This window comes from Dermacentor silvarum, chromosome 11 (assembly GCF_013339745.2).
Source record: "Dermacentor silvarum isolate Dsil-2018 chromosome 11, BIME_Dsil_1.4, whole genome shotgun sequence".
NCBI lineage: Eukaryota > Metazoa > Arthropoda > Arachnida > Ixodida > Ixodidae > Dermacentor > Dermacentor silvarum.
In genome coordinates, this window is record NC_051164.1 from 58,448,364 (window position 1) to 58,474,498 (window position 26,135).

General features: G+C 47.3%; 1 protein-coding gene across 1 annotated transcript in view; it reads right to left on the reverse strand.

Moving 5' to 3' along the window:
• The window catches only part of LOC119432606 (uncharacterized), a 63,819-nt gene that overhangs the window by 18,381 nt on the left and 19,303 nt on the right, over positions 1-26,135 (reverse strand). Inside the window, exon 3 of the mRNA XM_037699766.2 lies at positions 3,927-4,322. Within this exon, the coding sequence (XP_037555694.2) occupies positions 3,927-4,322 (396 nt within the window). The remainder of the gene's footprint in view (positions 1-3,926; positions 4,323-26,135) is intronic.

Below are 26,135 nucleotides of genomic sequence, written 5' to 3' on the forward strand. Positions count from 1 at the left end.
TCTGGTGAACTTGAAGTCGTGGAGTTTTTCCTATTAGCTGCGAGAAGTTCGAGTGGCTCCCTCTACGAGTGACGTCACGGCCAGGACGGCGCTCGCTCGGCTGCTGCGCGCGCCGTTCCCTTCGTGCATGCTTAGGGTATTGGTGGCTTCAGCCGTACTTATTGAAGGATATGCCGGCTTCTTTTTACTGCCATGCCTGAACGGCAGTTTCTTCTTCAAAACCGCGAGTCGATAAAATATTCGGCGTGGATACCGCAAGTTATGTAGCATTGAAGGGGTCTACTGGTTGTGCAATGGGTCTGTCCATAAACTTTGTGTGTATGATGCTCCGCAAAACACTTAACATTCCCTTAGTGCTTAACTATGAGAGACATTGCATTTTACAAGGAAGAAAATCTTGGTATTGGTATTGGATGTCAATATTATAAATGCGTGTTAGAAGGAAACTGCACAGCTAATCTTTCATGACGATTCTTTTTACTGGGGCGAGTTGTTCTAGTCAAATATGGTTACTTTATTAATGCGCAAAAGGAACAGTTAGGGGCGCATTTTGCATGAAAACGTTTGCTAACACTTTCACCGTTCTCTGAGATAGGCACCCAGGAAACGCATTGCTCATGGCTGTTAACACGACGGCGCGTCACGTATAGTATGTATATATTTCACGAATAGCATTACAGCAATCACCTGAAAGAACAGTTTCGTGGTTAAGATCGAGAGCCTATCAACTGCACGCGAGAAAATGTGTCATAGTGACCTCAGTTGCCTTTACCGATATCATGGCACAGCCCTTACGCAACTAAATCTTCCGACTGTGGTTATGGCGAGGCACGCATTATTCGCGAAACCCATCAGTTCACTACAACTTAGAAATGAAACCATGAAGCAGTTCTTTAAGCGCCAATTGCAAGGTCTAAGGTATACTCGAGGCTATACAGCGCAGCTTTGGCTGCGCTGAAGAGGAAAATTCAAACGCCTTCTGCCTCATCATGTCACGATCCTGCGTTGTCTTACTACACAAACTGAGAACTATTTTCTTCGTTAGTACATAAAAAGAACCTCACATACCCGCCTCATAGAGAAGACACCACAAGCCTCAAATAAATTCATATAATTTTTGACCTCCACAGGGGAATAATGATATCTTCAGTAATCCTCATACTAATGAATGAGGCTTCGGCTTCTTTCTATCTGCAGTCATGTGGTCCAAAAGGCATATTTCACTAAACAATTTGGGCCGGGCAGTCTGTGTCAGTTCGCCCAACAGATTCGTGGTGTCTGTTCCTCAAGGAACAAGCAGCAGTAGATTGCAAAAGTGAGTTTAACGCGTAGCACGGAACAGTGAATAAATATTGGTACATTCCTTTGCATATTCTGCAAATAGCTGTAAGCCTCAATTAGCTTTAGTTCAAATTACCGCCACTTGAAATTGACCGATGAAGAAAGGCCTAATTTTGAGAAGCAGTTAAAGGAACAAGTGGTGCTGGTTGAATCTAAAGTGCACTGTCAGGTCCTGGTGTTACTGCCGAGCGTTTCTGTGAAGAAATGAAAAATTAGATATCATATCGTGAGCTACTCGTCATAAGCAAACACTCTTTAATGGGTTAAAATCAAGGTAAACGTAGCAGTCTTATGTATGTATGGTATCCTAACAGGATTCTTATGTGCTATGTTTATGCGTTTATGCTTTTGTTAGTCACGTGCTATTTATGCTTTTTTATTAGTTAGTCCCTCAATCTGCAAAGTCTAGATCCGCGCATGAAAAACACGCAATGGGCTGGTCGGAGCTCCTTTGGCTGGCGTTGCAGCGTTGCCCTTGAGAAATAAATTGTCATCTAGGAAATAAGCTCTTTGAATAAGTTTGCGCAATTGAAGATGTCGTAAAATGTATTTGAGATGACTGTGATAAGTACACAAGCACAGGGAACGGCAGCGAACAAACGGAAACACTGCAGAAGGTGCCCGGACAGCGCCCGAACGGTAGCAGACGACAGGCGCGAGTCTGTGCCCTGACGTCACGTGAGCGGCGCTCGCAGCGCCCCTGTAGGTCGTTCTCGGCGCTAATAAAGGGCTGCAAGCTTTTCAAGCACGACAGCTCCTGCATCTTTCATTAAATCGACTGTTATTCCGCATTTTCTAGCCGCTTTTCCCCAGGTCATGTCTTACAAGCCCTTTCTAAGTTCATCGCTAGTTATAAAAGGAACCTCTGTATCCTGATCGTCAATATTTCGAATGAAAGTAGCTTGGCTGCTCTGGGCAGTCTACATGTCAGTATAGAATTCTTCCGATGTTTTTACTATGTCATCCAAACTGCTGATATTACCCTGCTTATCTTTCAGTGCATACATTTGCCTGGTCCTTTGCCAAGTTTTCTTCTCACTGATTTATTGCTGCGTACATATTTTACTGCTTCCTCAATCTTTCCCACGTTAGAATTTCGAATATCCCTTACTTTCTACTTGATCAGTTTTGACAGTTCAACAAATTTTGTCTGATCTCTTGAGTTTGACACTTTCATGCTTTGTCCTTTCTTTGTTTACAATGTTTACAACACAATTCAAGGTCATCTAGGTGTGCACTGTCGCGACTGTGGGTGCAGCTGTCTTCGAGAAATGTAAAAGTTATCTTGAAGCAAATCCAGCATTACTAGAGAAATTATCGAGGATGCCACAAGTACACGGGCGATAAATAAGTGCGTCAGTTGTCCATCGATAGCCTCGTGTAAAAAAAGAGCTGACCTTCCTAGATTCAAATACCAGGCTGCAATAGCGTTATGAGTAGGTTCTGTGCGCATTTGTGTTCTTGTTTTCTTTTGTAAAGTGTTCACTGTTGTGCACCGGCAAAATAAACATTGTTGTTGAAAGTCAGCGCTGTGTTCTCTGTTTGCCTCTCCTGTCATGGTCTTCATCCGTTCAGCGCTGTAGCCTTCTACGATGTTGAACCAACAAGCCCCGCTTCTTGCTATGCTATTCAGCTTAATTACGACGACTGCTTCCCTCTCATAAGAAAATATTTGACCTTAGGTAATTACGTGTGTGCTACTGGGTATGTCCTGCTCTAGAATGACAAAGAATGCGCCGTTAAGTTTATCCTATGCTCAGCGTAATCAAACTCACGTAATGCACGCATTTTACGAAGACCCCGCTAGATGGCTTAGCCTGTCGTGTGGAAGGCGCGAGGGGGGGGGGGCGGCCTCATACACGTTTTGGCATTGGCAATAAGTTGTGGCGTTGCATTGCTTTCAAGTAACGTAATGTAATGTAATCGCACGGTGATTGAATAAACCGCGCCGCTTACGAGGCTCAGATAATCAAAAATGTTCCGCAAAAAGTTTACATGACTTTGAATTCACCTTGAAGTTCTTCGATAATTTGGGATGGGACTCGAGGTGCTTTTCATGAATGGGAAACAGCAAATTCACTTCTGTTAAAGCATCAGTGGCGTTTCTGTATACCTCAACGTCTATACCTTTCCGTTCACTGTCTGTGTACCATGAAGTTACTGTGCCAATGGAAGAAAGGGTGGTGCCCACGCCGGCTCTTCTCAGGTGTCTTTTTGTTCATTCGCGCAAATATTGTGAGCGATAATCTTAAACCTACTAGTTGGCCAATAAGTTCAACGGAGTTGGCTGGCCGGTCACTTGAAGTCAGTTTCTTCTCAATTTCTGTGTGTTTTTAGCATTAACTGCCCAAACAACAAGCAAATCTCATTACGCAATTACTTTGGGCTGTATGTGGTATGTGGGTTCTAGTCTCGGCATTGGAGGCTCAATTTCGATGCTGAAGAAATCGAAAAATGCTCGTATATTTAGATTTAGCAACACCTTAATAAAACATAATGGTCCAAACTAACGTGGAGATCTTCACTGCAGTCTCTCATATAATCAGCTGTGCTGCGTCACGACATGAACCATCACAATTATTTACCTTGGGCATTTCGTCCAGGTCGCCATTCCGCACTGCTTCGCAGCTACGCAGAAACGCTGCAGACTTTTGGAGCGCGTTCTGATGCTCCAGAGGCACGTGCACGGAGCGCAGAAGTTGGGACACGCGGTTAAGTTCGAGCAGCATCCACTCTTCCTGAACGGACACCTGCTTGCGTCGCCGCCAGCCGGAGCACACGAATCCGGTGAAGTCGGCGCAGGGGTTCAGTGAGGTGTTCACTGAGTCGGCAAGGAGACGTGCGTACTCACGGCAGGGTTTGGAGCGGCACACGGCCACCGCTTCTAGTCGCCAGCCGGCGAACAGAAGGGAGGCGATCAGCGCAGCCGACAGCACTATGGCGCTCAAGATAACCACCGCTGGACATGCCCTGAAGAGCACCTGTGCCCGGTTGAAAGGAACATCAGGCATACGATATCGGACAAACTGAAGCGGGTTTTGCCTCTCGCAAGAAAGTTGACAGTTTTGCCAGAAGGGGGAAGCATTGAAAGTGATAGCACGGTTTAGCATAGAGCTAAAGTTCCTCAGATTGTGTTCTAGATATACGCAGTGAGGACAGGTTGACGCGATGGAACACGCAAGGCAACTGCTGCTGGTCAGCACAAACAGCGTGCGGCTACCAGGCTTCTCAGTACGCAGGCCTGAGGAGGAACACTGTCAGTGGCGCTGCAGGCATCCAACCTTGACGGTGCATGAAACGAGCCTCCCCCACCCCCCTCGCAAACAAACAAAAAGTTGTCGCAGTTTCACCTGAAAGGCGAAGCATCAATTGCGATAGCAAATTTGTAGAGAGCTATACGGAGTAATGATAGTAGCTTTATCAGCTGTATAGACTTGGACATGCAGCGGCACCGGCCACACGCAGAACTTGTCGACGCCGTCGGCGTTTTGCCCGCGTTCGCACAAAATTCGTGCGGCGTTGGTGACTGTTGCCGGAGCCTCTGATATAAATAGGCACTTGGTGCCGCAGCTAAACGTCGCCTCCCTTCCCTCCCCCTCCCCTCCCCCCACGGCCTTTCGCGCGTCGGAAGAAGGAGCGTTTGCTCTACATATATGGTGATTGTAAAGGAGGAAAAAGACGCCTACTTCTGCAGCCCTTAAGGGAGCACGGCGCAAAACGCGCGTTTGTTCTCCGCCGTCGGTTCACTCCCCGTGAAAGCGCGCGTCCCTCGCGTCCTTTCACTCGCACATACAGCGTTTGGCGGCGCGCGGCGACGATTTCATCTCCATTGACGTCATACGGAACATCACGGCGACGGCGACATCGACGACGACGGCAGAAATCTGCTTTGGAGTGTCCATATAATTGTTATCGCAATAAAAAAAAACGTCGGCGCGTGTGGCATGACGGTTCATGCCCGTCGAGCCACGATCGGTCTGCAGCGCGCGTCTCTAAGCAGGAGACGCGCGCTCCAAACCTGCCGTGATTCCGCTAAGACAAGTGTATGCGAACAGCTTCACAGCTGCAAAGCTGGAATGTTACGAGTTCTTGCACGCGACGTTCATGCCTGCAGCTGAACACCGAATTCAACGTTAGCTCCACTGCCGAGTCGAATGAGCATTTGCCAGATGGTGTGTCCACTTAGTTCCTTCTTGGCAGCCATCATATGCGCATGCCTACGCGCTTGAGTGTGTTGGTGCGTGAATGCTGTCTAGTTTCGTCGTTTGTCCAGCCACATTGTTTATGCGTCTTTCGAGTCTCTGAAGACCTAACCTGTCACGCGCGTGCGGCGCATTCGCTGTCGACACCATGACTGCATGACGATACTTGTGGCGCGAATCAGCCCGAGCAGTCCAACGAAAAACATCCAAAAAAGCCTTCCCAATTGCCGTCAACTGCTGTTTCTCTTCTTGCTACCGTAAATTGCACGAACCCTACTGCACCATTACACAAACACGACGAACGTGCTTCTGCAAAAAATATTTGATAAGAATGTTTACTTTTTAAACATGCCATTAATGACCACAGTGGTTGGCAAACGGTGTCCGTATCAATCAGTCTAGGCCTTCAGTTCCTTTCCGGCATTCTACTGGTACTCGCCGCTGTACCACCGGTCACAGGTTTAAGGATCCGGGCTATGCTGCAGCCGTGACCGGGTGGAGCTTATGCACAGGCTGCACTACCACATCTTGAGATCACAGTGCTCAGTGGATAGGTGGCCCACGTGTCTCTCCCCCACCTGCCACCACCACGCTATCAATGAAGCGCATTTATATTTTTGCGACTGACAGAGCACGATGTAGTCGGTAAGCCTAATGGATTCCATGTCAACGGCTACTGATCAAAGAGTTATATCGAAATACACACGTAACGTGGCAACTATACAGGGTGTCCCAACTATCATGCACCAAACATTCAATGTATGCAAACGCCACGTATCTGGACAGGTCCAATGGAATGCTATCTGCCATTGCTTGGAAAGTAAGTTGGTTTTTGTTCTCTTTTTTGCCATTTCTCCCTTGGTATTGTGTGTAACACCCAGGAACCGACGCCTCGGCAGGCACATGAAACAAGCCGTAAGCCTGGCATACACAGTAGTGCCTGCATAAGAATTATATTTACATATGGTTTTTTTTTCGTTGTGTATCTTGCAAACGATTGTTGATGATTGCACCTTGTGCATTACATTGTTAGTCCCACTGCCAAAAATACTGTTAATAGTGTGTTACGAACTAGAATGCTAAGTAGTTTTCTTCCTTTAATAACCAACATTCCACAAGTGAATTTTTTGTGTGTATCATGCAAATGCTTTGTGGTGATTGAAGCTCCACCTACATACAATGGTCAACCTTGTTGCCTAACCTGTTCGTATACTACTTGACTGTGAACTTAAGCAATAAGCGTCCTTATTCCTTTAAGTAGAAAATTTGCAGTACAATAACTTTTGCATTGCACTACGCCCCGCATTACGGAGTGTGTCAGGCGAGGTACCACTGCCAGGCACTCATTATCTTTAGGCTCTGCCTCGCCTAGAAGTTTCCGGCATCTTAAAAAAATAATTTCATGTTCAGTTAATATCAAATTCGATTATTTTCTCGGGATCCTCGCGGACTGCGTGGAATTCGGACTGTGCCAAGGGGTGTGCTACCTTGCGACGGAGCATAGGAATACTGCCGCCTACTTACCTTGAATCGGCTGTTGTTGAGGAAACGCGGCGCGAAGGCAACGTTGCGGCCAACACGCAGCGGCGAGTCACGCGTCGAAGTCGAGGACGTCAATGCCGAACCACTACTGTTTCGAGAACCGGGATATAGATACGGGAACACGGTGCGCTGGCGCTTCGACTTCTTTCTGTTCCCGGAATCGTTGACGCGCTGCTGCTCGAAGCGAACATTTCGTTGATCGGGTGACTCTGTCATAGGCAACGACGTCGAGCGCCTTGCCCACTCGACCTTGTGGAACGTTCGATCGGAGGGTTCAACAATGGGTTGCGAAATTGAATGCCTCGCTGATTCGAGTTTCTGGGGCCCGTGTTCGTCCCGATATCCTTGGCCGCATGGAAGGGAAGTAGGCGACTGCAACGTAATTTAATGAGGGAGGCCAGCTTAAGAAACTATACAGTGGTGCGCCGCATCAATCAGAATAGTGCATATTAGTGTGCAACGTGACAGAGAACAGTGAATTCATTTTTTGCAAAAGGGAAGCCACCAGGTTTATTCATCGCAAGAAGGCACGGCATGTACACAGAGCCCGATCTGACGATCCTGTAAGCACATCTATCTAACCACGGCACGGCGGGACACCTGGTCAGATTTGAAACAAAACCACGTGACTTTCGCGGCGAGGGAGGCCCGCATCCTGCCGAGAGATCAAGAACCCACGCATAAACGCCTACTCGTCAGCCGCACTGCCTGCTTGGGCAGCGATTACGGTACGCGGCTTCGGTTACTCATCGAACGCAGAACGCTTAAAACCACCACAAGAAGTGCGCTGCGCAGCAAGAAAGGCAGAGAAGAAACAAAGATGTGGGAATTGTGAGGTAAACTTGATGCAGCCCCTCGACTCCAGTGTGGGTGAAGGCAAGAAAGGAATCTAGTTTGCAGATACCAGTCCAGCCAAATGGAGGTATCTTTTACGGTTGCAGTGAAGCTGACCAGCGGGCACCATGCACGAAACATGTCAGTTTGCCCAATCTCCTGTAATAATGAACCGACTGAAAAAAAGCTCTTGCGGTAAAAGGCTCCATAGACGGTGCTTTGCAACAAACCGTGAATAACAAATATTTGATGGTGCCTGGTGAGCAGCCCTTTAAACGGGCGCTCTGTGTGCGAAGCTGCTCAAGGAGCTAACAAGAGCAAATTAAGTTATTCACTTTATTACAGGATTCTTTTTGTGGGCTCGACTGGTTTCACAGAGCCCCCACAAAATTCCAATAATGGCCTGGCTGCCCCCGAGTAATTCTTGCTCATACAACTTTATGTTTTTCAGTGCTTACGGAAACACTAGTCATAGGAGCAATCCGCGCAGTGGATAAACTGCAACAGGTGCCAATCGAATCGGCGTTTTTCACCTACGTTATTGATGTGGCCCGCATGACAGTGGTCGCAGTGCAGTGGGTCTGGAAATAGTCATCGAGTGGTCACATAGGGCTGTTCGAAAATTTTCATTACCTTTCACAATATTAGGCATGAACGAGTTATAAAATGTGTTGATGCCAGAGCCTTTTTATACTACAAAAGAAGCATGAGCTCAAAGGAACTATTGAAAGCCCGTGTTTTCACAACCATGTCCGACTTATCAGCAAGGGGTTTGATGAGTCGAGAATTTCGTTGAATTTTCTTAGATGGTTATAAGGAAAAGGTTGATTCAGTTGCAACCAAGCAATTCTTGAACGTCTTCGTACACAGCACTAAAATACTTTCTGCAAAGTGCAAACTTGTTGCACGCAACTCATTTGTCTCTAGGTGCTGCCATTTAAGAGCTGTATCCTGCATTAGAATTTTTTTGTTGCTGAAATGCCATCAATATTGTATATTTTGTATTGAATTCTGAAGTACTATTTCTACACTAGATATCCATTAATGAGATAGTTAGAGAGAGTATTAACCTGGCAATTGAAAACTAATTGAAATGTCACCACCGAATTGGAGCAGCACTGCGTAGGAAGTGCTGACTTTTTAGACGATAAGATAGGTTGGCGAAAATTTTGTTTCTTGGGCAGTGCCTTCTCCTACATGAATGAACTCACGACAGTGCCTCAGTGCTTATCACGTTGATCATTTAAACACTAGGTCTGCCGTTTGAGCGCAGGCAGCTTTCTGAAAAGTGCGCAACGAAAAAAAAACGCCCTTGCAAGTGCTAAGGTTTTGGTGTGCATCAGACATTCGGCAGAGACACTTTAGACAACTTAAGTGGGGAATGTGAAAGCATTATAGTTCCTTTGGTGAAGTGATTGTTTTTCCGCGCGTTCCTTGTCTGCGCAAGCTCTCGTCCGCATTCTAACTACGCCTCGGTAAGGCCAAATCAAAACGCGCCGAGTGTCTCAACGTGCTCCTTTGCCCGCGAGGAGTTGATAACTCGAATGACCGCTTAGCGCCGTTAAATGGGACATTAATGGTTTTTATTTATTACGCTCGTTTCATACAAACATGACATGGCGACACCTCCTCCCCATTGGCGGCGCCGTCACGTGTCCCATGACGCGTGCACTAGGCACACCTTTAGTGAACCAGAACCATGGAGCCGCCGTGGCATATTGGAAGCGTGCTTGTCTCGCAGCCCGGGTTAGATTCCCACCCAGACCGTAATTTACCGAATTAACCTCCCTGAGAAATTTCGCCTCAATCCGAGAATTTTTCACCTGTTTTTACCGTTTGCGCCGTCGGCCATTTTTAGTAGTCTCGCTTTGTGGAGACGCGGCGGCGCCGGATTTTCACGTAATGGAGCATATAATGCTGTCGCAATGAAGCCGTGAATATGGATGCACCGTGATTAGTTTCTTCGTGGAACGAATTTTCCTTACCGTTTGTGCGTCGAACCCACGTGGCTTGTAAGGCTCTGTTGGTCCGTATCCGTAATGCTCGCGTCTCGCGAACTGCCCGGCGAGATAATCGCTAATTCCGCCGATCGAACCGCTCCTGGCTTTTCCCCGCGTTGCCATCGAGCGTGCTGTCCTGAGAACAGCAGGGCCATCCCTCGCCTGGAGAGCGCTGTGAGGGGCGTGGTCAATCGTAGACGACTGTCCCAGAGCTTCCGGTCCCGATAGCTCTTTTCTCGGTGCAGTTGTCGACGGCGGAGTGTTTGTCAATGCCTTCGTTACAAAGGGCTCGGTGCAAGCTCGAACGACTTCTTCACTGTTGTCTTGTGGATCTGCATATTGTTTGAGACGCTGTTTAGCGAGTGCTGTTATCTTATTGCACTCTTTGGTTTGAGTATTGTATTTATGGGATTTCGAGCTTACTGACGCAGATATGTGTATTGTACTGCAGCATAGATCCTAGTGGGATGTGTCCATTTTGCAGCTGCTTCCTGTGGCTGCCTGTCACGCAACCATGCACGCCATATGGTTAAGAGCATAGCAACACGCTCCTGTTGCTAACACAATGCGCAGATTAGGTTTATTGCTAACTCAAAAGCGCGTCAAATGCTGGACGGAGCACAGTATATACGATTTACCGTGGTTATAAGTTCGGTACGTTTCACTTCAGTTTCTGGTCGACGTCTCTGCCTGCGCTAGCCTGCTGTTTCAACGGTGTCACGAAGCTTGCGGGGAATCACGGTACAGCCCGCTACAATAGAAATTTAACATTGGCTGTCGAGGTAGCCGTTGTTTGTGAAGTCCGCCAATGCAGCGCGGAAAGCGCAGAAAAAAATCCAGCGTCAAATGTGTTGCTGATCTTGCCCTCGTTTTCCATTAAAATGTATATTTCGGAGAGTTGGATAACCTGGATTTCTGAAATAGCGCAAAAGGAACGAAAGACACCAAAAGAACGACTCATCGTGCATTAGATAAAAGGTGATCGATCCCTGTCAGTTTGATTATAAGTATGTTGTCGTTAGCAAGGGATGGTGAAGCTTAACATGAAGGTTTCTTTTGTTCACTGAATGTTGTTTTGCTAATTCTCCAACATGCTCTTGTGTACCATTACCTAGCGTGCATGCTTAAAACAAAGTTTCATTGCCCGTTAAATACAGCTGTCAAACGCCTACTTTGTCTCTCACATGGTAAATCACTCCACTTCGACGGGAACCGTTCATGTTGCGGCACACTACCACCTGCTGGAAAGAGACTGCTGTTTGGACTCTTTCTCCGAGTTGGGCCGTGCCTGTGCTGCTTGTCGCTAGGCCTTTCAGTCGACAGATTTGCCAACATACTTAACAAATTCCCTAGACATACACTGTTTTTAGAGAGCATCTACAACCCCTTAAAAGCGCATACCACACCACTGCGAAAAAAAAAAGCCGTAGCAATGTAAGGTGTACACATGTGTGATGTGTGGTGCGCGACGGTGATGTTTGTGGTGTGCGACAAGGTGCGGTGCATTTCAAACAAGAAGCAGACGACAAGGAGAGCGCGCGCCGCTCTACCGCGCCGCGCCGAAAACGACGACGCCGAAGACCGTCCGGCGCGTGAACACACGGCACAAGAAAAGAAATAAAAAAAAGCCAATCCAATCACAGAAGAACACGAAGCCTCGAGCAGCCAATCAGAAATCGACGAATCGACCAGAGCAGCAGAAAAAGGAGCCGCGCTGGCAGTAGAGGGAGGAGTTCCAGAAGCGGCACCAGGACAAGATCGGCCATCGGATCGGGAATTGAAGACGGCCGTCGGGTTCCGGACCCGAGCCACCAGGACTTCACCCGGCCGGGGCCTCCTGCCAACCCATTCCTGGTCGCCGCCACTCCATCCGTTCGAGAACTGCTGCCCGAGGCCGGCGAGCGTCTGCGCCCGTGGGCAGAACGAGAGCAGTCGGGCTACGGGCCCGAGCTCCACGACCAGCTGCCCGGCCAGGACGCCGCCGCCGTCAACCCCTGCTGCCAAGCCCCCTGCCTTCCCGGGCATCGTCACCCTGCCCAATAATCGACTGCTGCTGCCCGAGGCCGGTGAGCGTCTGCGTCCGTGGGCAGAACCTGAGCTGTCGGGCTACGAACCCGAGTGCCACGATCAGCTGCCCGACCAGAACGCTACCACCGTCGGCTCGTGCTGCCGAGCCGCCTGTCTTCTCCCTCCGAGCCAGAGCTGCCAAGCTCTGGCAGCCTGTACGACGCTCCGACACAACGTCTTTTGGTGAGACCAACACCGCTTGTCTCGTCGTCTCGTCTCCGCTTCGCCGCATCGAGACTGTAGTGCATACGCACACCCGCAGCCTGCCCGAACTTGCCTCAAATAATTAGCGTTCTAGCTACATGTTTTCATGTTATCTTTGTGTGTTTGTTTTTATGGGTTAATTTTCGTTTCTAGTTTCATTAAAAGTTTGTGTGTGTGTTTCCTAACAAACGGCTTTGTCCTCGATTGGGTTCTGGGAGGCTCCGCCTCAGAGAACCGCCAGAAAACATTAACACAAAAAAGAACCTGCTCATCACAAATTGGCGTCCGCGCGACAGGACAATGTCGTTTGGTTGGATTCTGTTGCTAATTCTAACATTTTAAAAATATGGCTAGCACGCGAGAGCTGTTAGCTTTAGCGGAACGCATGGGGCTTGAGGGAGCAGAGCTAAAAGCGTGGTTCGCCGAGCGTCAGGCGCGAGCGCGAGAAGAACGCGCTGCGGAGCGAGAAGCGAAAAGAGAACAGATTGAGCGCGAGGCACGTGTTTTGCAGTTGCGTCTGAGGGTCGCGGAGGCTGAAAGGGCACGCTCACTGAGTGAGATTTGCGAGCTGGAGTTATATGCAAGCTCTATTGAGCAATCGTTTGACGCGGGCTCCAGACTAAGCAGCTCAACATCTTTGACTATTGATTGCCCCGAACTCCGTCACGGGTGTTTGTTAGAAAAAGGCACTAAACAAGAGTGCAGCAGAGAAATAGGCAGGAAACGGGCCAGCCTAGGTCTTGACATTAGCCTCCAGGAGGATGAGGATAGCTCAGGGAGCAGACAGCAGGCAGCGTTTAATGAAATCGAGGCACCTATGCGCATCTGTGCTAATAGAAGCACATTGAATAAAGAGGCACAAATGCCGTCAGAAAGCCCGACAGGCTGGGCAATGGTGTGCATGGAGAATGACCTCGAAGAGGACAAGATCACCAAGGAGGTACGCATGCGAACCTGTGCTAGTAAAAGCACATCAGATAAAGAGGCACAGATACCTCTACAAAGCCCGACGGACGGGGCAAAGGTTCGCATTGCCCATGACCTCGAAGAGTGCGAGGCGAGCAAGGAAACGCTCCCTCACTCTTCCGGTGTGCCCCTTGCAATGGTGACAAGTGGCCTCGTCAGATGCGAGGACCACCCAGATGAATCGCCTCAAGAGGTGAGCTTGCCTACCTGCGTCTCTGAAGACCTGATAGGTCAATGTGCAATAGACATACGTACAGAGATACTCAGCAAGGAGACAGGTACCGAGGTTCTCGGAGCAAGGAACAGAGTAGACTCAAAAGAAGAGTCATGCGACCTACAATGCACGCCATAGTGCAGGGTAGCAGTTAGTGACGACGTATGTATGCAAAGTCAACATGATGGCCTGCTTGCAGAAGATGTCGGTAAACGAAAGTGGGCCTCCGCTAAAGAGCACACGTCGGAGATATCTGAAACAGGTGCGAGAGAATGCAAAGGTGACATATCGACCTTGCATCTCCCCATGACAAAGGAAGCAGAGCAGTCATCTCTCGGGTTAGGCGGGGTAATTTACGCTAAGACGCGTTCGAAATGCTTGCAGGACCAGATAGAGGTCGGCAATACAGCTAAGCGTCTGAGTCAGGTCTTCGGAAAGAGCAGATGCTCGCCGCTTCGAAATCGCATAGCATTGGCACCGCTAGTGTCGTCTCGAACACAGAAGAGACGCGCGGTTCGTCTCATCTGGGACGCAATAACTTAAGAAGGCGATTGAGTAGCCGGTTGCCATATCAGGATTTGACCATGGACAGAAACGTATTGGTTGGACAACTTAGTTATCAACTATAAGTGCTTTATTTAAAGCAGTTTTTGTGAGTGCCTTGCTTTATACGGCCCATAAACATTGTATTTAACTTGTAAGGGCTTTCGCTTGTTATGAGCATTCGTGGGTGATGTGCTTGAATGCCTCGTGAGCTTCAATTTAAGACTTGAATTTGTGTGATGGACCCACAGTGAATGTGCCATATAGAGCATAAGTGTGAACTTGTCGCGCACCGACCGGCAGTTTTTCCTGTGGAAGAACTTGTCCCAAAAAGGGGCTTATGTGATGTGTGGTGCGCGACGGTGATGTTTGTGGTGTGCGACAAGGTGCGGTGCATTTCAAACAAGAAGCAGACGACAAGGAGAGCGCGCGCCGCTCTACCGCGCCGCGCCGAAAACGACGACGCCGAAGACCGTCCGGCGCGTGAACACACGGCACAAGAAAAGAAATAAAAAAAGCCAATCCAATCACAGAAGAACATGAAGCCTCGAGCAGCCAATCAGAAATCGACGAATCGACCAGAGCAGCAGAAAAAGGAGCCGCGCTGGCAGTAGAGGGAGGAGTTCCAGAAGCGGCACCAGGACAAGGTCGGCCATCGGATCGGGAATTGAAAACGGCCGTCGGGTTCCGGACCCGAGCCACCAGGACTTCACCCGGCCGGGGCCTCCTGCCAACCCATTCCTGGGCGCCGCCACTCCATCCGTTCGAGAACTGCTGCCCGAGGCCGGCGAGCGTCTGCGCCCGTGGGCAGAACGAGAGCAGTCGGGCTACGGGCCCGAGCTCCACGACCAGCTGCCCGGCCAGGACGCCGCCGCCGTCAACCCCTGCTGCCAAGCCCCCTGCCTTCCCGGGCATCGTCACCCTGCCCGATAATCGACTGCTGCTGCCCGAGGCCGGTGAGCGTCTGCGTCCGTGGGCAGAACCTGAGCTGTCGGGCTACGAACCCGAGTGCCACGATCCGCTGCCCGACCAGAACGCCACCACCGTCGGCTCGTGCTGCCGAGCCGCCTGTCTTCTCCCTCCGAGCCAGAGCTGCCAAGCTCTGGCAGCCTGTACGACGCTCCGACACAACGTCTTTTGGTGAGACCAACACCGCTTATCTCGTCGTCTCGTCTCCGCTTCGCCGCATCGAGACTGTAGTGCATACGCACACCCGCAGCCTGCCCGAACTTGCCTCAAATAATTAGCGTTCTAGCTTCATGTTTTCATGTTATCTTTGTGTGTTTGTTTTTATGGGTTAATTTTCGTTTCTAGTTTCATTAAAAGTTTGTGTGTGTGTTTCCTAACAAACGGCTTTGTCCTCGATTGGGTTCTGGGAGGCTCCGCCTCAGAGAACCGCCAGAAAACATTAACACAAAAAAGAACCTGCTCATCACAACATGTAACAGAACCTCATGTTACCACCCGAAAATTGCATGTCGCGGTGACCAGTTGAATGTATTCTAACGTCAACAATTATAGCGCTCACCTTGGCTGTGTGCCTCCGATTCGTCTTTAGAACTCCTCATAGACTTCTTGCTGTGCGGAGTCTCTTTCCTTTCGACGTCGTCAAGGATATCGGTAGGATCCTTAGCAACGTTGGGTCTGCTGGCTCTCATCGTTGTGGTTACTGCCGCGTGGCCCGGGGACGCCGCTACCCGTACATAATCATCTGAGGCTTGCTTCTTCTGCGGAATCTCGATCCTTTCGTGTTTCGCCGTAGAAGACGGTATGAACAAGCGGCTTCCGATGCGACCCTCGATGACGGGAGGAATGGAAGTTGCGCAGGGTGTATCGCGTTTTTTGTTCGAGGTCATCGGCTCACCAGTGCGCGCAGCTTGCGGCTGCTTCTTCCTTGTCACCTTCGAAAGATGGCTCGTGCCCATAACGTGCGAATGGCCAAGGTTGAAGTGTAAGCCCCATGCAAGCGATATTGCCCGCGATGGCGACAAGCGATGCGATGGAGAAGGCTGGCGCGTCAACTCGTCGCCTGCAAGTCGAACCCGACGCGGGCGACGGCTTTCAGCGACAGCTCTCCACTGTTGCGAGCATGAGGGCAGCAAACACGCATCGAAACTGCAGTGACGCACACTCTAACAGTTTATATTGATTGTATTTGCTGCACAGAGCTACTTAAAGTATTTCGAAAGTTCTTGCATTATGCCTTTTTTGACACTTTGGCACGTATCAAAAGGGGGCCGTTTTTTTTATAATCCGCTTTCACTCTCTCTCAGATCCCCCTCTCTCTGCTCGGCAAAGCTGCGAGAGAGAGAGATTGTGGTTGTGAAGAGGAAGAGGCGCCAGGACGACGGAATGATCCTAATAGGGAGGTTCTAGCAGCTTCGCTGCAGAAATTTCACCGCCCATGCACCCCGTACGGATGGTAAACCAGCGAAGCTGAAACAGGCGGCCCGAGTGTTAATCACTCGGTTAATCCTGACGGTTCATTAAAGTCTTTCTCTATTATGGTTACGTCTTTGTCTAGCTCGGCCGCACGAGCCGGCGGATAGGCCCGATATTGCCGCTTCTCAGGTCTTAGCTTCTGGCGAGGCGTTGGCGCGACTCCGACGAGATCTATATCCCACTCCTGCTCTCGGCGGCTCATTCCCACATATCCAATGCGGGTATGAGCCACACACGATTTCTTTCTTTCCTTCTTTCTTTCTTCCTTTCATTCTTTCCTTCATTCTTTCTTTTTTTCTTTCGTTCGTGCCTTCTTTTTTTTCTTATCCCTGGCTCATACCCGCATATCCAATGCGGGTAAGTGCCGCCGATGATTTTATTATTGTTAACCGTGACGCAACTGACAAGCATGTAATCTTATTGATGTCACGACCTATCAGTCATGTTAGTTATACATTCCTATCCTTTCATGTCAATTTTGGTACATACCAAGTGAACGCGACGCGAGTTTTCGATAGGTTTGTTTCCGCCCGAGGGTTTCTGTGGTCGGACCAGTGTTGTTTCGCCTAGGTATATACAGCTTTGCTGTAAAAGAGGACCTTCCACCATTCCTCTGAGGTCTGTTATGAAAAATTGGAAAAAAAGGTTACTCACTTTTTTTCGTTGAAACAGAGCAGCGCTCGTGCTCTCTCTATTTCCTTTCTCTCTCTTTCATTCATATCCCCCCTTCCCCAGTGCAGGATAGAAAACCGGCCGTGCGTCTGGTTAGCCTCCCTACCTTTCCTCTCTTATATTTCTCTCGCTCTCCCTTTCCAAGTTTTTTATGCGAAGAAATTGTGGAGTCTGACAAGCCTTTTCTTTTGATGAATTCGAAAGAGATTTGTGATACTGAGCACTTGTGGTGAGGTGTGGTTGTTTTATTCAAGTATAAATAAAATAAAGATATTAGTTGACTCCATAATAGCACTGCATGGTTACTCATTTTCGGTAAATATTAATGATAAGGAAAATACTGTAAGATATGAACAAACAACACAGGTTTGGTAAATGCACAGCAGAGTTAGCTAAGCCAAGAAACTAAAGCCTGCCAAAATCAAGGTATGCACGGCAAGAAACGGAGACAACGGCAGGACAAGTTGCACCACGAAGTATGCCATAGGTCTTCTCAAGTACGTGCTTGGAACATGTGTACCATGTTCCAAGCACGTGCATGAGGCCGTGCTGCGGTGCCAGATGAGCTAGTGCACAGATAAGGAGAATACACTTGGAAATAGTTCACGCACAAAGACAACAGTAAAGCGCCAGTTCATCATACAAGAGACACAAAGTCGAGCATAACCCACGCACTGTGCATAAAAATCGCACATAAGTATAAATAGTCAAAGTGGTAGCACCGAAAAACAAATGTTGAAAGTCGCACTTTAGCCGCACTTAGTACACGTTTAGTATGCCTGTTACCTGAAAAAACAAACGTTAAAATGTAGGCAATGATTTTCGCTGTGCTGTTTTAGGCGGTAAATAACCACCAATTTTTAGCAGTTAAGTTCTATCATATTACAATGAAGGCCTGTTGCGATCATATTTCAGTGACAACACCGATCACAACAAAAAGAACACTCTTTAAATAAGACTCAAAGAAATTGTTTTGCAAATGCAAGGTCAGCCGGCTATTAGGGATATTTAATTAGGATCATGGTGCCTGTGAGCGGCTTTTTGAGCGCAGGGGAATGCGGAGTGTGGTTCCTTGTGCATCCAAGTATCGACCATATGTTATCATTTCTCTCACATTCTCGTTAAGTCTTCCCCTCTCTGACCAAAAGTTAGAAAACCGGATGCCATTCCTGTCAACACTCCTACATTCTTGCCTATTTCTGTCCAGATGCTGCCATGGGCTTCAATTACACCAACATGTTTTAAAACCGTGTAATCAATGAAATATTGCTCAATAGCGGCATGGATGGAGCTCACCTAGTATAATATAACAATAATTGCCGGATTCCCACAGGTGGCTTTCGAAGTAGATTATTCTAACATAATTTGTTATTATTTAAGTGCCCTTGAAAATACTCTTATCATCCTGCATATTTCCGACAGTATGCGGTCGTTTTTCCCCCTGAGATTCGTTAAGTTTTAAAATGTGCTTTCTTATTTTGTCACCGAGAGAAGCTTATGCTTCGCACGTACTCATGATGAAGGAAAGCTTCCTGCAACTTTACTTTCCTGGGCCATATGTACGTTCGTTTCCTAAAGCTACAAGCAAAGAATCAAGCTATTCACCTGAGCGCGTACACACAGAGTATATGTGCGGAAGGGAAAACGCATTGGGAAACTAGCTGTGGTAAAAATCAATAACTTGAGTTAATCGATAGAACGTGCTAGCACTGTTCATGCGCATCGAGGGCATTCGGGATGTCATGTCTGTCTACTGTTTCAGGCTGGTGATACGAAGGTATCCCCTTCACGCCCTCACCCTTTCTCCGTCTCATTTATTCCTTACATTGGTGGGAAACCTCACAGCAGGGGGGAGGAAAATAATATGCGTGCGGCCCGGCACCATACCAGCCACGACGCGAAGGTGCAGCCTCGACTACAGCCTGAAACACATTAGCAATTCAGATTGCGGCGCACTGTGCAACGTCACACCGGCTTTCATACAGACAGCTCCTCACAGGTCTTTTCTGCGTTTCCCAAGCTCTGGCTGTCAGCAGAATAATGTTTCGGCGTCGGTTCTTGGGATAAGCAGGCAAACAATGCGGCTTTGTTTTCTTTAGGCACTTTTTTTCTACACTAAGTTATTGTTCCTTGTCTCATATCTGTTGCGGCGCGAACCGAGCGCAATCTAACAGGGGACTCGCTGCAGGTTTCAAGCTATGGAAAAAGTAGTACCCTAGATATTAGTACTCCTTCAATACACCACAGGCAGTAATATATTCTGTGGTTTCTGTTATACGCATGTAAGTGGTGTAGCGTCTCTCTCTTTTTTTTTGTGTGTGTGAGCGAATCATATAAAAATAAGATGTCCCGCATTTAAGGTCAATTTCTGGAACGTGCGGGAGTTGTGTTCATGGGAAGTCGCAATGTCCTGGTAGCTAATTAGAAGGATTCATTGCATGAGTGGTTGTTGTTTCACATTTAGGCAAAATTTTTAGGTCGCTCAAAAGAAACCTCATTTACTTAGCAAAGAAGCCTAAACATACTTAGCCTCCTAACCCTACCCTTAGGAGAGCACCACATTGGCGATAAAAGTTTCCCAAAGGGGCTGTTTTGATGTTGCAGTTAAATGTCATCCCACACTGTGGTTTCCATACTGTGTTGTCCCACACTTTGGATGTCCACACACACACGATCATCAGTTTGTGTGTGTGTGTTTGTGTGTGTTTGAGCTTGTGTGCGTGTATGTGCAAAACATAAATGCCAGTCAAACTGAAATTCAAGTTTGTGTAAAGAAACATTTAAAAAGTCATTTGATGCCTTGCTTGATGTCAGGTTCAAGTGCAACCAGATTGCAACTATGTAATCCGATCTTGAAATACATACGTCATACAAGAAAGAACTGTCTTGCACTGGCATATTGCTGCAAGCTTTGCTATTTCTTTTCTATGAGCGACAATAAACACAGGCTGATCGAAACGCGATTGCAATATTGAAGGACGTTGGTCAGCTAGCGCTGCCTGTTTAAAGAGTGGGACAAGTATGGCCGACAAACAATAGAGGTTCAGATTTGGCCTGTGTCATTGTGAATGTTCTACAGGCGGATTTTTTAAATTTATGGTTCTTTCAGGAATTATGTCCTCAGTGAAAAGGTTCGAGCCTCGTACATGCTATTTGAGTGCTGATATTTGAGAAGAAATATTGAATAAACAACAGAAATAACACTTACGACCACATCTCTCGATATTTTTAGACATATTGCAGTGGGACTACATTCGAATGATGACAGCCTCTCAGGAACATGTTTCTTTGCACAAAAGTTGATGATTTGAACCATTTACGGCCAGCATTGTGATCTTGTTTTTCTTCGTGGGCATGGTGAAAGCTTTTTTTAGATACTTAAACAGAGGAGTTCTTGCCATTTGCTGGCTAAGGCTACACCTTCTCACTTGGTTATAATATAAGAACGACAAAGGTACTCTTGCATTAGGTATTCTAAATAAAATGAAAGAACCTGCAACGACATGAAGAGTAAAATCTCTCTTTATATGTACTCATTTAAACTAAGTCAGCAGATGTCTAAGAACCAAAGTTCCTGATGAAACGAAAAAGACGCGATTACATCCGACGCCGTATGTGAATATTTGCCACAATTGAAAGCTTCTTGCATGAAGAGCTGAAGTGGTTTCGTTGTTTTGTGATGCAGGGAGTTTGATGGCCATGAGCCTAGCACGTTCTGGAGAAAAAAGAAGGTTGATGTAACTCAGTCAAAAGCAGTTCTTGATTGAGGCGCTGTCTATGTGTAATATGCCTGGGAGAGCTGATAAGTATGTGATATATGACGTTATCGTCATGGCCGCAAGAAAATTTGGGAGAGGACAGTCGCTAAAATCAAAGCTACAAGTGATTTGTGGAAGCAGATCAGAGGCGGAGACGGTGTAAGAGGTTGTTGATGCGTCGTGGGAGCTGAGGGTATAATTGGTACTTAAGGTGAGAGTGAGCAGCAGATAACATTGATTCATTTGTGCTCAAGGTGAAAAAGTTTGACACACACACTTCTCTCTTGAGGACTTGTAAGATTCGCTGTGTGAAAGTCTGGCAAATGGGAATAAGGTGGGTTTCCCAATTGTCTGGAGCCGATTTGGCAAACGCCTCCGCTATTTCATTTCTTTCGATTGCGCAGTGACTCGGAACCTAATACCGCATGTTCTTTCAGGAGAGCGTTGGTAACACGAGCGTCTATTTGTTTAGCAGTGTTTAGAAGTCCCACAAAGCCATTAGCTCTGCAATATGTGTAGCGTATGAGGAGAGCGAAATTTCTTTGTGCGGAGGGGCTTCTGCAGAAGCTGCACCGAAAGTGTGCCAGCATCCGAAGCAACCAACCAAATGTCATAGTAGGTAGTATTATATTGAGGGTACAAACCCGAGAGGCAGGCATAAAAAAAAAAAAAAAACACACACACACAAAAAAAGACAGCCTTAGAGTTCACATTTTACTCGAGACCATGAGACGAGGTTTGAAGCTACAGTCCTGCAAGAAAATGCTTAGAATCAAATGCATGCGGCAAGACTTTTCTCTGAGGACGGGTGGAGTCTGCCAAGGCAAGAGCGGCGTCTTTTCACCCTGCCGCCGCCGCGAAAGAGGCCTTGTCACCCGAAGGCTCGGTTCATTAGTCGGCGCTTACTGTGTGAGCGGCCCCGATAACAGAAAAAAATAAAAGAAAAAGAAAAACGATCCTGTACTTTTGCTTTCACACAGCATGCGCCCGGGGGGCATCCAACTAGGGAAGCACGCTGACGCAGGCACTGGGAGCTCTGATTGGCCTAGGATGGTGAGCCGGGGACTTGTTTAGTGGTATCAGGATCCCGTCCTTGCAAGTGGCATAGTGTGGCGCTGACTCGCTTTTACAAAAAGTGTCAAGCATAAAAGAAAAACTAGGCATTACTTACTGTATGTGCGGCCTTTACAATAAAGGAACAGAGAAAGAGCGGGCACTTCGCAAAGCCTGTGGCACCGTAGTGGATGCAGCAATGACGATATCCGGTGCTTTATTACAAAGGCTTAAGCTTTCAGATATAATGTGTATAAACTGCAGGTATAATGCGTATGATGTAGCCCACAAAGTTACTGTACGCAAAGATATAGATTTACAGCAAGATATAGATTTATGGCTAGGTTCTGGAGGATATCATCCGCGGACAAAATGACGCTAGAACAACAATTAGAAAACAAGTCTGTCGATCCTGGTGATTGTGCAGAAATGGTCCAAGCTCAATGGCACATACCCCTGTGGGCTCGGGGACCTGTAACGCGCCCTTGAACTACCCTTGTCACACGTGGGACTCAAAGAGACTAAAATCAATGTGCCGAAGCGACGAACGCTGTTGCCCAAACGCTAGTCTATGACGATGGGTGTCGAAATGTCAGGGATAAAAGGTAATAGTCTACCAACCAATAGCTGTCTTATTCTCTCTTGACATAGCCATTTCCCAAGCGACATCATCAGTTGCACCTTGGACTCGGTATGGGCAAGACACGTGTCGCTCGCTCCGAAGAGGAAGAGCGCGCTCAACAGCGCGAATGGATGCGAAGGCGACGAGAAGCCGAACGCGCTGCGACTCAATGTGCTACTGCCGATGGTGCAAGGTGGTGTGAATCTAGTCGCCTAAACTTGCCTTCACTTGCACATACAGCACACGGCGCGCGGCGACGCAACGAAGTTATGTGTTGTGTCTTTTCAACCATTTAACCTAACCACCAAATTAAATATATATATATATATATATATATATATATATATATATATATATATATATATATATAAGTAAACAATGCCAACAGCTTCGCTGTTCTTCCATATTCACATATTGGAACGGCTCTGAAATTTTTTATTCCCCCAAAGCGACTTCATCGGCGTAGCAATTAGTTCACACCTAAGAGAATTACTTTCTATATTTCATCTTTGCAAAATGGTGTATTGCGTTTATTTCATATACAGTAGACTTGAGTTAATTTGGCTCCGGTTAATTCGATAGTTCGGTTAATTCCATCCCAACGGATGGGCGCAGCCAGCGCCTATGTACTTTTCTGGGTCCAAACTTTCGCTATTTCGGATCCTAAAATTGTCCTCTGCTGAATAATTTGATCTTGGCCAGTCAGAACACACGCGCCAGACCTCTGTGGTGACGTCAATGGCGACCCCTTCAGTGGGAGTGTCTGTCTCGGCGTAGCCTAGGGATAGTGAATGTGTTCAACACACGTCATCGACACCAGTTGAAAATTCCTTCTTGAGCATTACTGCATCACTTTAGCTTGATTTGTTATTTGCATTTATTGTCCCTTTAAAGGTCCCTTACACGTACCGCAAACTCTAAGTTCACCAAGGTCCTCTCCACTAGTAGCGTAATGTTCATTAAACACTTCCGAAGCATTGTGTCGCTGTTCGTCGGAGCGGATCACACTGATGAGGGACAGGTTGTCGAACCACAAACGCTTGAGTTCGATGTCTCGAATTTGCACCGTGGTGTGGTTAGCAGCATCCGCCCGCCATTGCCGCCTTGCGATTCTTCAAGATAAATTTCTTCAAAAGTAAATCTGTTCGTCACGAAGGACAACATTTTATTTAATGAACGTCTTTCTATCTCTCGTCACGAAAGACGATGAATGGCTCATGCCCCCTTAAGCAATGGCTCATACCCCTGTAAACGCGGCCTCCCCAGACAGAAGTGAATTACTACGCTGGAATGTTGTCGCCTCAAATCATCTGGAATGATGAGCGGAACGTAGCCAGCTGTGGAAGAAGACGACGACGTCAAACGCGAGAGCAATGGCACAAACGTGATCCCGCGTTCCCGCGTTGGCGCCGAGGGGCGCCAACGTTCCAGCTGGGGAGGAAGATGACGACGCTCGAGCCATTGCCGATGATTATAGTTTAAGCGAGCAGACACGGGCGTTCAGGCTAGACATAAACAAGCTTAGCTCGTGAAATGAATCACGAACTGTGAACATGGAGTCGCAAAGATTCTAACACAAGTTTGGGGAAAATCGTGTTGGCTATAAAACACGGTTTAAATAATATTGGCTGTCCTCACGTTGCTATATCGCTCTATAGTTTAGGCTCATCCCACCGTTCTCCCCCCTATTCTTCGTCGAGCTCCTGGAAAGTGGAAGGCATAAAAAGATTCTATTCGTATACTCATTTTCAGGAGCGTGCGCGGTGCAATAAAATGTTCTGGTCAAACCAGCACGTTGCGTCCAAGCTCCAGTGATAGTACTTTGACAGGTTTAAATTTCTGAAAAAAACAATAAAATAGATGTCCAAGTATGGCGAGAACATTGTTGTGTGGTGTCAGAGCGAAAGCACGCATGGTCTGTCTTCTGTTCGCGTGTCTGTCATCCCCGCTTGTGCTTTCAGCGAGTGCACCACTCGCCACTGGCCTCGGGCGTCAAGTGGTGTTGTCGTGGGCTGATCCAAGAGCCCTCCTTAACAAGCTTGTCACTTCTCGAGAGAAGAATTTTACCCCACGCACTGCAAACAAGCGCGGTCTCCAGGCGACCCCTGTGGCATCTATCTCTCGGTGGCCATATAGGGGTATTATAAAGCCGCACTGTGCCGAGCTGCAGTCTCCTCTGTCTTTACTTTTCTTCTAGGGCGTACTTTCAGAAAAGGTGTAGACGCGTCGTGAGCTTGACGGCCTGACGAAAAAAACCTCAGCCCTTAAGCACGGCTGCACTTGACGACTTCCACAAAGACCTCCCCCGAACATGAAGGTGGCCGCGAGTGCAAACTTGTAATGCAAAAGCCAGTGCACGAGGTTGGTTACAACTATAAATTCACGAAAACCGAGGGAGGATGTAGCCGTCTCAGGTAATTATTTGCCGGCTTTCTTTCTTTTTCTGCATCGTTGAGCGCGTTGATCACTTTTATTGTCGCTTTACATACGCTGTCGCATTCATTTTCTCCCTCTTGCTTTCCAATTCTGCGTCACCTTGTTTGCCACAGCTATCATGTTACTCAGACGGGAGTTCCTGATCTTCTAGTGATGTAGAATAAAAAATAACAACAAAGGGCGTCAAGGCTCTTTCACATCCCTTCAATACGTGATTGTAAATGACGCCAGGCCCTGGAGCGGAGTTTGAATTGAGGCATTCGACAAGTGGGCATGCACCAATTGCGGATGCAACAATGTCAGCCATAAATAAAAAAAAACGTTTCGTAAATGACAGCATTTCACCTTGAAATGGTTCAGAAAGCACCGATTAAAAATATTTGTTAAAGCAGGCTGCCTTGTCTGCGTCTTGCGATAAGTCTGTGTGGTCATTGATAATGCGCTGATTACCACCCGAGTCCATTCTATTCAATTTTACACATTTCGAAAACTTCTTGTGATTAGCAATTATTTTTCTAAGAAAACTAGAACGTTATTTTTAGCTTTTCTTCACTGTTTTCTTAGCACTCTGCTTAGACCACTAAGGTCTTCCTTAACATCAGCAGTCTTTGCTAACCAAAAACGCTTGGAAATGTGCTTCTTTTTGTTAATTAACTTCCTTAAGTATTCATTATTCCATGGTTTATCATCCGTACACTTCCCGGAAATAACCATGGAAGGAACATGACAGCTGACAAGCTGTCATGCTCAGAGAGCTCAGCGGTAAAAAGATCCCAAAAGCTGGTAATGTTCAGGACAATATAACGCCGAAGAAATTAAGTCATAAAACACGAAATAGTGGATGATATCGCGTCATAATTACGACTTTCATAAAAGATAAATTTTTCGCATCTGCATTTTTTCTACCTTTACATTGGGGCAAACGATACTATAGGTCACTAATCCCCGTCATCGTTTTACTGATTTGTAAAGTTGGGGTGTTACAGAAAACAGATCTAGTATGGTAGCACATGATATGCTGTACCTTCTGAGGTATAAAAAACGGGTGTAATGCATGCTGTTAATAAGTTCCTCAAGTGACAAGAATGGGTCAGAATGCGACCACAAGATGAGATCGTAACTTATCTAGTCATTATCTGGAAGATTGAAGTAGCTTCCCAAAAGAACGTTCTCACCATCTGAAGTAGCCAATGCCTCAGATAAAGCTTCAAGCGGTTTCATATTGTTACTCTTAGGATG